We start from the raw sequence: 15,346 nt of genomic DNA, 5'->3' as shown, positions 1-15,346 counted from the left end.
GGCTGAGTTTCATCAAATAGGTCGCAGCAGAAGTTGGGAAGCACTGCAGAAGATGGGTTGTCTTCCAGAAAGACCGTTATTTTGGGGAACAACTTGGCTGTTTCTTGGGCCGCTGGTGCCTGGGTTAGCTGTTGTAGGGATGTGCAGGACTGAATGGCCAGTACTGATGGTTTTGCGGCTGTCCCTGCAGGCAGGGCCCCTGGGCTACCCTCTTCATGAGGACCATGTGTGGATGCGTGCTCCCTGCAGTGCTCACCCGGCTCTGCCAGCTGCTCCATCACCAGGTGAGGCTCTGCTTCACGGGGCCACCCTTGGGGGCCCACTCTGAGGGCCAGGCTGCTGCTTCCCGGCTTGTCTTCAGTGCCTTGGAAAATTCCAGCTGGGAAGAGGGCAGTCTGCTCTGCCACCCTTGTTCTCGTTGCAGGGCCCAAGCCTGAGTGCCCCACATGTGCTGGGATTGGCTGCCCTGGCCGTGCACCTGGGTGAGTCCAGGTCTGCGCTCCCGGAGGTGGATGTGGGTCCTTCTGCCCCTGATGCTGGCCTTCCTGTCCCTGCACTCTTTGACAGCCTCCTGACCTGTAGGACGAGGGATTCCTTGCTCTTCTGCCTGAAGTGAGCTGTTCTTCCACAGTTGTGTCTTCTCTCCTCTCTCTAGAAAAGTGATGCATGCTCGTTTGATAAAATGGAAGAGACAGACATGCAGACATACCACCCAAAGACAACCACTTTTTAGCATTTTGGTGTATATCCTTCCAGAATTTTATCTGTCATATGTTTATAGTATGTATGCATTTGTTTTTGTTCATAAAAATGAGATCATACTATACTAAGCTGCTGAAATTAATAGTAGATAGTAACTGTCTACATCGTTAAGCATTCTTTGATGTCCTGGTGAGAGCTGCTTTGTTTTGTCTTGGGGTTGTCTGGCCCTTGGTTGGACCAGCTTCCTCTCGTCAGGTTCTTCGGCACCCCGTGGTGAGCAGCTTCCCAGTGTGTACATGTACACTTCAGGCTATTTCTCTAGGGCTCAGCAGATGGGGCCATGTGCTGAGGTGAGGAAGGACCCTGTGGTGGAGAATGGTCTGCTCAGGGCCTCAAGGGCTCCCTGCAGCTGCCACGCAGAGGCAGAGGCCAGGACAGAAGGCTGGGAGACTCCAGTGGTCATTGCTCTCTGGGGCTTGGCTTGCAGCTCCTGGGTCTCTTGGGCAGAGGAATCCGCGGTTGGGACAGAAGCCCTGTTGTGATGCCGGAGACCCTGTGAGGAAAGGGGAGAGCTGGCATTATGACAGGGTCTGAACAACAGAGAACTTAGAAGAGGCTCAAGAAATGTACGTGGAGCAAGGAGAGGAAGTCAGATGGCAGCTGTGTGGATCCCACACCCTCAGACGTGGGCCATGGGGAACAGGCAGTGGGTACTCCGGGGGTTCAGAGCCCCTCCCAGGCGCTTGGCCCCACCAAATAGTCCCCACTCACCCCAGGCCCCAAACACTGAGTGCTGGGTATTGGCATGAGAGGCACACGGCCGATGGAGAAGTTGGGAGCTGGTGAGGAGGGAGGCGTCTAGGTGACTTGGGGGAGACAGGGCCATCCCCTTTCAGGAACACAGAGATGCCTCAGGATATATATCCAAGTGAAGAAAGCAAAATACTGAACTCTGTCTCAGATGCTACTTTTTGCATAAGAAAGGGAGAATGAAATATATATTTGGTGTTTTCAGTTTTTTTTCTGTTTTTTTTTTTTTTTGAGACAGAGTCTCACTCTATCGTCTAGGCTAGAATGCAGTAGCATGATTTTGGCTCACTGCAACCTCCGCCTCCCGGGTTCAAGCAGTTCTTGTGCCTCAGCTTCTTGAGTAGCTGAGACTACAGGTGTACACCACCACGCCCAGCTAGTTTATATATTTTTAGTAGAGATGGGATTTTGCCTTGTTGGCCAGGCTGGTCTTAAACTCCTGACCTCGGGTGATCTGCCCACCTTGGACTTCCAAAGTGTTAGGATTACAGGCGTGAGCATCACGCCCAGCTCAGATATGCATCTGAAAAACAGAAACATTAGACCCCTAAGAACACCATGACAGTGCTTTGGCATCTCCATTGCCTCATGGAGTCTCACTCTGACGTTCTTGGTTACAAGTGAGAATTTTTCACATGGGTATTACTGTAGGTACGTATGTTGAGTAAATGAGACATTTCTTGCTGAGTCCCCCAGGCTGAAGTGATCCTCCCGCCTCAGCTTCCCAGTAGCTGAAACCACAGGCACATACCCGCACACCCAGCTAGTGAGAGATAGGGTCTCACTGTGTTGCCCAAGCTGGTCCTGAACTTCTGGGTTTAAGTGATCCCCTGAGCTGTGATTGTGCCACTGCACTCCAGCCTGGGCATCAGAGTAAGGCCCTGTATCAAAAAAAAATAAACCAAGGATTGGGCCAGGCACAGTGGCTAATGCTATAATCCCAGCACTTTGAGAGGCTGAGGTGGGCAGATCACTTGAGGTCAGGAGTTTGAGACCAGCCTGGCCAACATGGTGAAACCCCGTCTCTACTAAAAAAATTTAAAAATTGACTGGGTGTGGTGACTCATGTCTGTAATCCCAGCACTTTGGGAAGCCAAGGTGGGTGGATCGCGAAGTCAGGAGATCGAGACCATCTTGGCTAACACAGTGAAACCCCATCTCTACTAAAAATACAAAAAATTAGCTGGGCATGGTGGCGGGTGCCTGTAGTCCCAGCTACTCGGGAGGCTGAGGCAGGAGAATTGCTTGAAGCTGGAAGGCAGAGCTTGCAGTAAGCCGAAATCACACCGCTCCACTCTGGCCTGGCAACAAAGCGAGACTCCGTCTCAAAAAAACAAAAAATAACAGCAACAACGAAAAAATTAGTTGGGCACAGTGGGAGAGCCTGTAATCCCATCTACCTGAGAGGCTGAGGCAGGAAAATCACTTGAACCCAGAGGCAGAGATTGCAGTGAGCCCAGGTGGTACCACTGCACTCCAGCCTGAGCAACAGAGCAAGACTCAGTCTCAAAACAAACAGACCAAAAAACCAAGGACCAATGCTCAGGTCATCCAGTTTAGAATGCACTGAACTCAGTTTTGTGAAGTTGAAAGTAACTTTTTCCTTCATCCCTTATTTTGTATGGATAACATTTATATGTTATAATTTCTGTTTTCAGATTTTGTACAGCGGCAATTTCGTACTCTCTTTGCAAGTTTTCTTCCCAGTCACGAGATATTTTGCACAGCTGCTTATCTCCAGGCCTTATTAAAAAGGTGGGTTCAGTCATTTCCTATTTTTCCATTCTGCTGTACGTTTCAGGTTTACGCAGCTTTCAGACCGGAAGGCCGAGGTCTGCTGCCGCCTCATGCCCATCTCAGGGGCAGCTCCTGAGTCAGGCTGGCTGTCATGGCCACCTCTACTGTCTGCTTGGGCAGCCTGACTGCTGAGCGCTGCCTTTTCTTCTGTTCTCTGAGTGTAAAGTGAAGTTGTATGAAGACAGCTACGCGTCTGTAGTTGTAAGGAAATAGATGTTGGTATTTATAGGAGAGATGAATTAAAAGATCAGTATTCATAAAAAGTATCTTTCGGCCGGGCGCGGTGGCTCACGCCTGTAATCCCAGCACTTTGGGAGGCCGAGGCGGGCGGATCACAAGGTCAGGAGATCGAGACCACGGTGAAACCCCGTCTCTACTAAAAATACAAAAAATTAGCCGGGCGCGGTGGCGGGCGCCTGTAGTCCCAGCTACTCAGGAGGCTGAGGCAGGAGAATGGCGTAAACCCAGGAGGCGGAGCTTGCAGTGAGCCGAGATCGCGCCACTGCACTCCAGCCTGGGTGACAGAGCGAGACTCCGTCTCAAAAAAACAAAACAAAACAAAAAAAAAAGTATCTTTCTCTGGAAAGAAGAATACTCATTCGTCTCATCTAGTAAATGTTCCTTACATTGTTCAGAAAAAGGAATTTTTTTTTTTTTTTTTTAAAGATGGAGTGTTGCTCTGTAGCCCAGGCTGGAGTGCAGTGGTGCGATCTCGGCTCACTGCAGCCTCCACTTCCCAAGTTCAAGCAGTTCTCCTGCCTCAGCTTCCCAAGTGGGTGGAATTACAGGCACCTGCCACCACGCCCGGCTAATTGTTTTATATATTTTTTAGTGTGACAGTTTCACCATGTTGGCCAGATTGGTTTCAAACTCCTGACCTCAAGTGATCCGCCCACCTTGGCCTCCCAAAGTGCTAGGATTACAGGCATGGGCCACCGCGCCCGGCCCAGACAAAGGAATTTAAAGATGAGCATTGGAAACCCTGAATGTCAAAAGCAAAGGTGAAATGGCACTGAAACCAGTGTTGTCCTTTTATAGGATTTTAATGAACGCCTCAAGTATAAAATAGTGGTTTTTAGGCTGGGCTCGGTGGCTCACACCTGTAATCCCAACACTTTGGGAGGCCAACGTGGGTGGATCATCAGGTCGAGAGATTGAGATCAACCTGACTGACATGGTGAAACCCCGTCTCTACTAAAAATACAAAAATTAGCTGGGCGAGGTGGCGCACGCCTGTAATCCCAGCTACTTGGAAGGCTCAGGGAGGAGAATGGCTTGAACCAGGGAGGCGGAGCTTGCCAGTGAGCCGAGATTGCACCACTGCCCTCCAGCCTGGGCGACAGAGCGAGACTCTGCCTTGAATAAATAAATAAATAAATAGTGGTTTTCAACTGCAGGCTTCACATCGGAATCACCTGAGAAGCTTTTGAAACTACAGATTCCTGGCCCCTTTCCAGATAAATTAAGTCAGAATCTGGGAGCAGCCCCTGAGGATCCAGGGTGCACATATTTCCAGTTATTTCCTCTGAGGAACATTGCCTCTGGTGCCAAGTTTTTAAAGAAAACATGGTGTTGGAGTTTAGGAGAGGGCAACATGGTCCCCACCCAGCGCACTGGGCAGGGACGGCAGTCCGGTTATAAACATGGGAGGCTCTCGTCTCCTCAGGGGCAGAGATGGACACGGTCACGTCCTTGGAGCAGTCCGGTTGTAAACATGGGAGGCTCTCGTCTCCTTAGAGGCAGAGATGGACACGGTCACGCAGCACCGATAGCGTGTCTCACTTGTCCAGTGGTGTGCGCTTTTGGTGGCAACGCCATTCCTGGCAAAGGCCTAGAGATGGGCGGTTTCACGACCCAGGACCAAACCAGCCCTACCCCTGGGAGGCAGTTTTGTTCCTGCAATTCTGCTTCCAGACATTTAGCTCAAGGAAACAGTCAGATGGCAGGAACGTCTCTTCCCTGGAGCGCTGTGCGCAGCCATGACCACTGAGGGGCTCTACACGCTCCCAAGGGCTGGACTGAGGTCCCCTGAACGTGAGGTTGTGTGTTGCACCCTCCCAGGGCCTGGACTGAGGTCTCCTGAGCGTGGGGTTGTGTGTTGCCCCCTCCCAGGGGCTGGACTGAGGTCCCCTGAACGTGGGGTTGTGTGTTGCCCCCTCCCAGGGGCTGGACTGAGGTCTCCTGAACGTGGGGCTGTGTGTGTGGCTTGGCTGTTGATGGTCTGTTTCCACCTGAGCATTGGCTTAACCGCTCCCAGTGAAACTTGCATGATACTGTCTGTTTCAGTTTCAGTTCCTTGTGTTCAGATTGTTCTCAGAGGCCCGACAGCCTCTTTCTCAAGAGGACGCAGCCAGCCTTTCCTGGAGACCCTTGTACCTTCCTTCCGCAGACTGGCAGAGAGCTGCCCTCTCTCTCTGGACACACAGAACCTTCCGAGAGCTGTTGAAAGAGGAAGATGTTCATGTAGGTCACCGTTCCTTCCCCTGCATCGTGCCACATCCTGTGTGTGCAGACTGTCTCCTCAGAGGCAAGAACAGCAGCACCTAGGTGGTTTGATTGGAATCTTGACTGACATCATTGTGGCCTCATGTGCAGCTGTTAAGAAATTATACAGAGACTGGGCACGGTGCTCACACCTGTGATCCCAGCACTGTGGGAGGCCAAGGCAGGTGGATCACCTGAACTCAGGAGTTTGAGACCAGCCCAGGCAGCATGGTGAAACCCCATCTCTACAAAAAAAGGCAAAAATTAGTTGGGCGCAGTGGTGTGCACCTGTAGTTCTAGCTGCTTGGGAGGCTGAGGCAGGAGAATCGCTTGAGCCTGGGAGGTGGAGGTTGCAGTGAGCCAAGATCACGCTACTCTACTCCCGCCTGGATGATGCAGCGAGACCCTGACTCAAAAAAATAAATAAATACAGAGAAACCCTGCTATGCTTTCTGAGTTTCTCCCAACACAAACTTCTTTTTTTTATTTTTAGTGATATGTTCTTTGAGACAATGTCTGGCTGTGTTCAGTGGTGCAGTCTTGGCTCACTGCAGCCTCTGCAGGTTCAAGCGATTCTCGTGCCTCAGCCTCTCCAGTAGTTGGGACTACAGGCGCCCGCCAGGCGCACAGGAGTGAGCCTAGAGACGCTGAGTGGCGCCTCTAGGTTAGTAGTACAAAAACCTCAAGGTTATTGTACTACTTTTTCTGCTTTTTTTATTGTTAACTATGTTAGCTACACAAAAGTAAGTATGATGCTGTGTTTTGATGTGAGGAAAGATGACCAGGCGCAGTAGAAAAAGAAAAGGAGGCAGTGAATAGCTCTGTGCCCACCAGCAGCTCGGAGGGAATCTTCCTGCATTGCTCCCTTGGCTGTGCCGCATCTGTGGGTGTCCCTGTGCGGAGCTCGGCAGCTTCGGCCTTTACCCAGATAGGAGTGCGCGGCAGGAGTGTTGCTGCTTTTCCTGCAATGTGAGGTTTGGAGATTAGTCCACAAATCAACATATTGAAATTAGTCCCTGTTGATTCATGGAACTGTTTTAAGATTTACAGACAGGAAACATGGTTTTTTGGTTTTTTTTTTTTTTTTTTTTTGAGGCGGAGTCTCACTCTGTCGCCCAGGCTGGAGTGCAGTGGCCGGATCTCAGCTCACTGCAAGCTCCGCCTCCCGGGTTCCCGCCATTCTCCTGCCTCAGCCTCCCGAGTAGCTGGGACTACAGGCGCCGCCACCACGCCCGGCTAATTTTTTTTTGTATTTTTAGTGGAGACGGGGTTTCACTGTGTTAGCCAGGATGGTCTCGATCTCCTGACCTCGTGATCCGCCCGTCTCGGCCTCCCAAAGTGCTGGGATTACAGGCTTGAGCCACCGCGCCCGGCCAGGAAACATGTTAACACAAGTTGGATGCCATGGCTCATGCCTACAATCCCAGCACTTTGGTAAACCGAGGCGGAAGGATCACCTGAGCTCAGTTCAAAACCAACCTGGTCAACATAGTGAGACCTTGTCTCTACTAAAATTTTATTTTATTTTATTTTTTGAGACGGAGTCTCACTCTGTCGCCCAGGCTGGAGTGCAGTGGTGCGATCTCAGCTCACTGCAAGCTCCGCCTTCTGGGTTCACGCCATTCTCCTGCCTCAGCCTCTCAAGTAGCTGGGTCTACAGGCGCCCGCCACCACGCCCAGCTAATTTTTAGTATTTTTAGTGGAGACGGGGTTTCACCGTGTTAGCCAGGATGGTCTCAATCTCCTGACCTCGTGATCCGCCCATCTCGGCCTCCCAAAGTGCTGGGATTATAGGCGTGAACCATCGTGCCCAGCCCTGTGTGTGTGTGTGTATTTTTAGTAGAGACGGGATTTCACCGTGTTAGCCAGGATGGTCTCGATCTCCTGACCTCATGATCCGCCTACCTCAGCCTCCCAAAGTGCTGGGATTACAGGTAGGAACCACCGTGCTTGGCCTACTAAAAATGTTTTTAAAAAACTTACTTGGTCATGGTGATGTGCACCTGCAGTCCCAGCCATCTGAGAGGCTGAGGGGGAGGATGCTGGAGTCCAGGAGGCAGAGCCAGCCACGAGCTACGATTGTATCACTGCACACACTCCAGCCTGGGCAGCAGACCCTGTTTCCAAAAATAAATGAAGGTATGCTACTGTGAATAGCTGTAGAATGTTGTTGTTTTCTTTTTTCTTTTTTCTTTTTTTTTCCTTTTTATAGATCTCACTCTGTTGCTTACTGCAGCCTTGACCTCCTGGGCTCAAGCGATCCTTCCGCCCCAGCCTCCCAAGAGGCTGGGACCACACACACGTGCCACCATGCCTGGCTGATTTTTAAATCTTTTGTAGAGACGGGGTCTTGCCATGTTGCCTAGGCTCAAGCAATCTGCTGGCCTCAGCCTCCCAAAGTGCTGGGATTACAGGCATGAGCCACTGTACCCAGTCAATTTTTAAATGAGATGGGGTCTTACTATGTTGCCCAGACTAAAATAGCCGTTTTATACTTGGAAATAAAGGATTACAGTGCTAACATCTTTGTGCTAGGGAAATCTTGTAAGAAACAATTCTTGACAAAACTAAAGTTTCTTTCCTGTAGAACTCTCAGCTGCAATTTCATTATAACACAGGGACATGGAGGGCTGCGTATGAGATGAAATGACAAACTGTTTTATAAACCTGCGGTGGATTGTGTGTTCTGTCCTCATTGTATTGAATTGCTCCCTTTCTCTCAGTTAACTTACCAAGACTGGTTACACCTGGAGCTGGAAATTCAGCCTGAAGCTGATGCTCTTTCAGATACTGAACGGTATGTGTTGAAAAGAGCTACCCTGGCCGGGCGTGATGGCTCACACCTATAATCTCAGCACTTTGGGAGGCTGAGGCAGGAGGATCTCTTGAATCCAGGAGTTTGAGGTCAGCCTGGGCAACACAGGGAGACTCCATCTCTACAAAAAATAGAAAAGGAATTAGCTGGGCGTGCGGCACATGCCAGTCATCACAGCCAGCTGGGAGGCAGAGCAGGAACACTGCTTGAGCCTGGAAGGCAGAGGGTGCGGCATAGCCTGGGCAGCAGAGTGAGATCCAATCTCAAAAGAAAAAGGAGCTTCCCTTTAAAATGTTACACAGTTTTCTACACTGTCTTAAAGCCTACGTTTTGACATTTTATCCTCAATTTAATGTTTTGTTTAACTGTTAATCTTTTTTTTTTTTTTTTTTTTTTTTTTTTGAGACGGAGTCTCGCTCTACCGCCCAGGCTGGAGTGCAGTGGCCGGATCTCAGCTCACTGCAAGCTCCGCCTCCCGGGTTCCCGCCATTCTCCTGCCTCAGCCTCCCGAGTAGTTGGGACCACAGGCGCCGCCACCACGCCCGGCTAGTTTTTTGTATTTTTTAGTAGAGACGGGGTTTCACCGTGTTAGCCAGGATGGTCTCGATCTCCTGACCTCGTGATCCGCCCGTCTCGGCCTCCCAAAGTGCTGGGATTACAGGCTTAAGCCACTGCGCCCGGCCAACTGTTAATCTTTGAGCACAATTTTAATTGGTTTTTGTTTTGTTTTGTTTTGTTTTTGGTGTCAAGATTTATTAAAGCGAAATTGAACGTAAAGTTTCCATGTGGTGGGGGCGCCCGGGAGGGTTGCCCAATTTCAATTGTTATTCCTTTATTTAAGAAACATTTACTGAGCTCCTACCATGTGGTAGACACTAATAGAGTGTTCTAGAAGCAGGGAGTATAGAGGGAAAGAGACAAGGCTGCTCATATGGCACCTGTGTATCGATGAGGGCAGATGTGGCACATCGAGGGCACCCACTTAGACTTCACCCTGCCCTGGCTGGGCTGTGGCTGCTCTCCAGGAGCTGTACACCTGCGTCCTGGCCCTGGCAACACGCAGGTAGACACAGAAGTAGATTAAAGGTAGGAATGAGCTCTGGAGATACCAGACAGGGCCGTGTGAGAGGAAATGACCAGGGAGGAGAAGAGGCTGGTGTGGAGCAGGTGGTGCAGACTTTGAGGAGAGGTGCTGGCCTTGACATGGGGGCACCAGGAAGTGGGTAAATGAAGCACTGAACCCCCCCTAGGTCCCAGGGCTGATGACTGAGACCACTGGAGAGGTCAGTTGTGCTGTTCTGGACATAGGAGTAGGGAGCCCAGAGGGCCCTTGGGTTTGAGGCTGTGGAGTTTAGGGTGGAGGTCAGGGAGAGGGGAATGTGGTCACTGCAGACAGGGAGCGTCCTGCTGGGTACATGAGCCTCGGGGTGCCTGCCACACCCAGACTCAGGAGAGGGTTGGCATCAGCCACCCTGTGTTCCTCGTCCTTCTGGCCGTCAGGGGCCCTCCAGGCACATGCAGCACTGTCTCCCGCGCCTGGATCCTGGCATCCGATTCTGGATGAAACCAATAGAAGTAATAGGAAAAGGAAAACGGGGGCCACAGAAACAACAACTCGCTGCTGCCTGCGGCAAAACGGGCGCCGATGGTTCGGGTTGTGCCAAGCCCGCTCTGCAGGTGCTTCCTCCACACGCTCCCGTTTCTCCTCCTGGCTCCTCTCCGGGGTGGAATCTAAGGAGGTCAGAGGGAGGGACTGGTCTACGTGGGGTCATGAGGACCTCTCCTTACCACTCAGGTCACTGCTACGTGGAAGTCGTGTTGAGATGTGTTCCTGGGATTTTCTTTCTTTTCTCAATTACTGAAGTGATACTTAGATACATTCTGTGCCAGTTCCAGACAGTGTGGGTAGAGCACACACCCCTTAGCACTCATATTTGCATGGTTGCATTTTCCTGGTTTTGGCTCTTTCTGTGTAAATGGATTGCAGTATTGATGGTTCTGTGCACTGCAGATTTGTTTGTTTGTTTGAGACAGGGTTTCACCCTGTTGGCCAGGCTGGAGTACAGTGTTGCAGTTATGGCTCACTGCAGCCTCCCTCTCCAGAGCTCAAGCGATCCGCCTGCCTCAGCCTCCTCAGTAGCTGGGACCACAGGCGGGCACCACTATGCCCAGCTAATTTTTTATTTTTGGTAGGAATGGGGTCTCCCTATGTTGGTCATGCTGATGTCAAACTCCTGGGCGCGAGCAATTCTCCCACCTTGGCCTCCTCCCACAGTGCTGGGATTATAGGTGTAGCCACCACAGTTTTGAGTGAGTGTGTCCTTGAGCCCTTTCCTGTCCATATGCACAGAGCCCACAGTCTGGACGCAGGTTGCTTCACCATCCCCTGCCGGTGGGCCTGTGAGTAGCTCAGGTGCCCTCAGGTGACTTTACAGCCTACATTTTTGTGCTTGCCTGTTCTGTTCACCAAGCTCATCCACTATGTGGCCAGCAGGTACCCAGTGGGATGTCATCCTGAGTGGCCTTTGATCAGTGGAAGGGGGGTGGTTCACAAAGGCCACTCCTGAGACCAGGCCTTTCCCACAGCCCCAGGCACCCCACCCTGCAGACAGTGAGGTCTCATTCCTACTCTAAGGTCCCGAGCCGCCAGTCTCAACCCAGCTCTCACTAGTGCTGTGTGTTCCTTACTGTGGGCCTACTCCCTGGTTATGGGGAACTGCTGGTTGCGAAGCATTTCTCAGAACTGATGTCAGTGTTTGCTGTTCCAGGCAGGACTTCCACCAGTGGGCGATCTATGAGCACTTTCTCCCTAAGTCCTCTGCTTCAGGAGGCTGTGACGGAGACCTGGAGGCTGCGTGTACCGTTCTTGTCAACGCTCTGATGGATTTCCACCACAGGTTAGCAGCACACACTGTATTAGGGTTCCCTAGAGGAACAGAACTAATAGGATATATACAAAGGGGAGTTTTTGGCCTTGCTGGCCGCCGATTAGATGGTGCCCACCCAGATTAAGGGTGGGTCTGCCTTTCCCAGCCCAGACCCAAATGTGAATCTCCTTTGGTAACACCCTCACAGACACACACCCAGGATCAACATTTTGCATCCTTCAGCCCAGTCCAGCCAACACTCAGTGTTAACCGTCACACACCAATGAGGCCTTACTTGAAATCATGGCAGCTCTAAGAATACATTTTTCTCTCACTCCAATTGTGTTATGCAAAGTACACTCGAGCATATCACATGGCAAATCTAAGTCAGTACAAAGTAAAGGCAAGCTTCCTTAATCGGTTGTTTCTTTATGTGTATAGACTTGTTAAGTGCAACAACTTTGGGCCGGGCGTGGTGGCTCACACCTGTAATCCCAGCACTTTGGGAGGCTGAGGTGGGTGGATCCCCTGAGGTTAGGAGTTCGAGACCCAGCCTGCCCAACATGGTAAAACCCCATCTCTACTAAAAATATAAAAATTAGCTGGGCGTGGTGGTGTGCGCCTGTAGGCACAGCTACTTGGGAGGCTGAGGCAGCAGGATTGCTTGAACCCAGGAGGCAGAGGTTGCAGTGAGCCGACTGGGCGACAGAGCAAGACCCGTCTCAAAAAAAAAAAATGGCAACAACGTTTTTCTGTTCTGTCACCTGGTATTCAAGGTGAGCAAGTGCGAAGCACAGCACAAATGGCCTAGCAGATACTGGGCCTCTCTCCATCTGAGAGGGATTCTCAGGACAGAGCAGTTCCTGAGGTGGTGCATCTGGGCCAGAAGGATGGACGGAGTGTACCTGGGGCTGTCCAGGCTTTGTTCCCAGCAGCTCTTGCCTGCAGCTCCAAACTATTGTTACAGCTTTAGCATTCAGTACAGATGGCAAGTGTGTATGCACCTTTCCTCCATGTCCCCTGCCTGTGGCAACCAGGAATCCATTTTCTGTTCATGGATTTGCCTTTTTTGCATATTTAATATAAATAGAATCACATAGTATGTGGCCCTTTGTGTCTGGCTTCCTTGGCTGAGCAGAATGTTTCTGAGGCTCATCCGTGTTGTAGCACATATCAGCACACCCTTCCTTCTTATGGCCGACTGACGCTCACAGAAGGTGTGGGGGCTGTATCAGCACACCCTTCCTTCTTATGGCCGACTGACGCTCACAGAAGGTGTGGGGGCTGTATCAGCACACCCTTCCTTCTTATGGCCGACTGACGCTCAGAAGGTGTGGGGCTGTATCAGCACACCCTTCCTTCTTATGGCCGACTGACACTCACAGAAGTGTGGGGGCTGCACCAGCACACCCTTCCTTCTTATGGCCGACTGACGCTCACAGAAGTGTGGGGGCTGCACCAGCACACCCTTCCTTCTTATGGCTGGCTGACGCTCACAGAAGGTGTGGGGGCTGTATCAGCACACCCTTCCTTCTTATGGCCGACTGATGCTCACAGAAGGTGTGGGGGCTGTATCAGCACACCCTTCCTTCTTATCGCCGACTGACGCTCACAGAAGGTGTGGGGGCTGTATCAGCACACCCTTCCTTCTTATGGCCGACTGACACTCACAGAAGGTGTGGGGGCTGTATCAGCACACCCTTCCTTCTTATGGCCGACTGACACTCACAGAAGGTGTGGGGGCTGTATCAGCACACCCTTCTTATGGCCGACTGACGCTCACAGAAGGTGTGGAAGCTGACGCACCTCTATCGTGGGTGACTTCCCGTTAACCCTACTCCAAGAATGCCTCCTGAGATTTCCCATTTATCTGCTGTTACCTTAAATCCCACTCTTAGGTCAAAACAACCTTGAGGCTGGGCGCAGTGGCTCATGCCTGTAATCTCAGCACTGACAGGCCAAGGCAGGCAGATCATCTGAGCTCAGGAGCTTGAGACCAGCCTGGTGAAACCCTATCTCCACAAAAAAAAAAAAAAAATTAGGCATGGTGTGCCTGTGGTCCCAGCTACTCATGAGGCTGAGGTGGGACTGCTTGAGCCTGAAAGGCAGAGGTTGCAGTGAGCTCTGATAACACCACTACATTCCAGCCTGGGTGACAGACCCCATCTCAAAACAAAAAAAACAAATTTTCCACCTTAAATCCAGCGGTTAGATTCACAGAGCATTCTTGCTTTTCCCTGAGGGGTTGACTTCAATAATCCTTCCCTGTGGTATAGAAGCCCCGCCTGGGGGTAGCATTGCAGGGATGCATCCTCTCTCTAGGCTGCCCAAGACATGGCTTCTGTCTGTCAGCCCTTAAACATTTCTGTCTGAGAAACTGGATTGTTCAGCCTCTTTCTCCAGCTTCCCAACTTCCCCAGCCTTTATGGGTAGGTTTGCACAGAGCTGCTCACTGCAGAACAGAAGGATCAGCCATATTTTGTTTATCCATTTACTTTGTTTGAGACAGAGTCTTACTTTGTCTTACATATTTATTTTGAAACAGGGTCTTACTTTGTCACCCAGGCTGGGATACAGTGGTGAGATCTCAGCCCACTGCAGCCTCGACCTCCTGGGCTCAAGTGATCCTCCTGCTTCAGCCCCTCAAGTAGCTGGGACTACAGGCACCACCTCACCTGGTGGCTAATTTTTTTTTTTTTTTTGAGACGGAGTCTCGCTCTGTCGCCCAGGCTGGAGTGCAGTGGCCGGATCTCAGCTCACTGCAAGCTCCGCCTCCCGAGTTTAGGCCATCTCCTGCCTCAGCCTCCCAAGTAGCTGGGACTACAGGCGCCCGCCCAGCTAGTTTTTTGTATTTTTTAGTAGAGACGGGGTTTCACCGTGTTAGCCAGGATGGTCTCAATCTCCAGACCTCATGATCCGCCTGTCTCGGCCTCCCAAAGTGCTGGGATTACAGGCTTGAGCCACCGCGCCCGGCCCTGGTGGCTAATTTGTAATTTTAGTAGAGATGGGGTTTCACAATGTTGGCCGGACTGGTCTCGAACTCCTGACCTCAGGTGATCTGCCCGCCTCGGCCTCCCAGTGTACTGGGATTACAGGTGTGAGCCTCTGTGCTAGGCCGGACTTGCTGGTGGCCATCCTAGTGGGTATTAAGTGCTATTTCATTGTGGTTTTGATTTGTACTTCCCTGATGGGTAGTGATTTTGAGCATCTTTCTATTTTCTTATTGGCCATTTGTAGATTTTCTTTGGAGAAATATCTGTTCATATCTTCAGCCCATTTGAAAACTGGGTTACATTCATGTACTGCATAACAGCGTTTTGGTTAACAATGAGCCACATATATGACACTAATCCCATAAAGCCATAGTTGTTTTGTCACTTTTTTTTTAAGTTGTGTTTTTACTGTACCTTTTCTATGTTTAGATGCACAAATACTGTTGTGTTCCAGTTGCAGTATTCAGTACAGTTCCATGCTGTGCTGGTTCATAACCTGGGCTCAGCGGGCCATGCCATGTGGCCTAGGTGTGCGGGGGGTCTGCTAAGTCTGTGCAGTGGGCCATGCCATGTGGCCTAGACGTGCGGAGGGGTCTGCTAAGTCTGTGCAGTGGGCCATGCCATGTGGCCTAGGTGTGCAGGGGGGTCTGCTAAGTCTGTGCAGTGGGACATGCCATGTGGCTTAGGCGCGCGGGGGGTCTGCTGTCTAGGTCTGTGCAGCAGGCCATGCCATGTGGCCTAGGTGTGCGGGGGGTCTGCTAAGTCTGTGCAGTGGGACATGCCATGTGGCTTAGGCGCGCGGGGGGTCTGCTGTCTAGGTCTGTGCAGTGGGGCATGCCATGTGGCCTAGGTGTGCGGAGGGATCTGATCTGTGTCTG

At 51.1% G+C, this 15,346-nt stretch overlaps 1 protein-coding gene across 50 annotated transcripts in view; it reads left to right on the top strand.

The window, feature by feature from the left end:
• Positions 1 to 15,346, top strand: part of FANCA (FA complementation group A) — a 74,191-nt gene that overhangs the window by 43,712 nt on the left and 15,133 nt on the right. For 25 of the 50 annotated variants that reach the window (XR_012429411.1, XR_012429410.1, XR_012429408.1 and 22 more), the window contains 6 exons: positions 191 to 284; positions 425 to 612; positions 3,171 to 3,267; positions 5,596 to 5,772; positions 8,517 to 8,590; positions 11,377 to 11,505. Coding sequence is in view for 31 of the 50 variants with exons in the window: in XM_074028089.1 (XP_073884190.1) it covers positions 191 to 284; positions 425 to 612; positions 3,171 to 3,267; positions 5,596 to 5,772; positions 8,517 to 8,590; positions 11,377 to 11,505 (759 nt within the window). In the remaining 19 variants the exon portion in view is untranslated. Of the gene's footprint in view, positions 1 to 190; positions 285 to 424; positions 613 to 3,170; positions 3,268 to 5,595; positions 5,773 to 7,802; positions 7,933 to 8,516; positions 8,591 to 11,376; positions 11,506 to 15,346 lie in introns of all 50 variants that reach the window. The other 25 variants (XM_074028085.1, XM_074028087.1, XM_074028082.1 and 22 more) reach the window with 7 other exon arrangements.

Source organism: Macaca fascicularis, chromosome 20 (assembly GCF_037993035.2).
Source record: "Macaca fascicularis isolate 582-1 chromosome 20, T2T-MFA8v1.1".
In the NCBI taxonomy this organism is placed as follows: Eukaryota; Metazoa; Chordata; class Mammalia; order Primates; family Cercopithecidae; genus Macaca; species Macaca fascicularis.
This window is presented reverse-complemented; position numbering and strand designations above follow the sequence as displayed.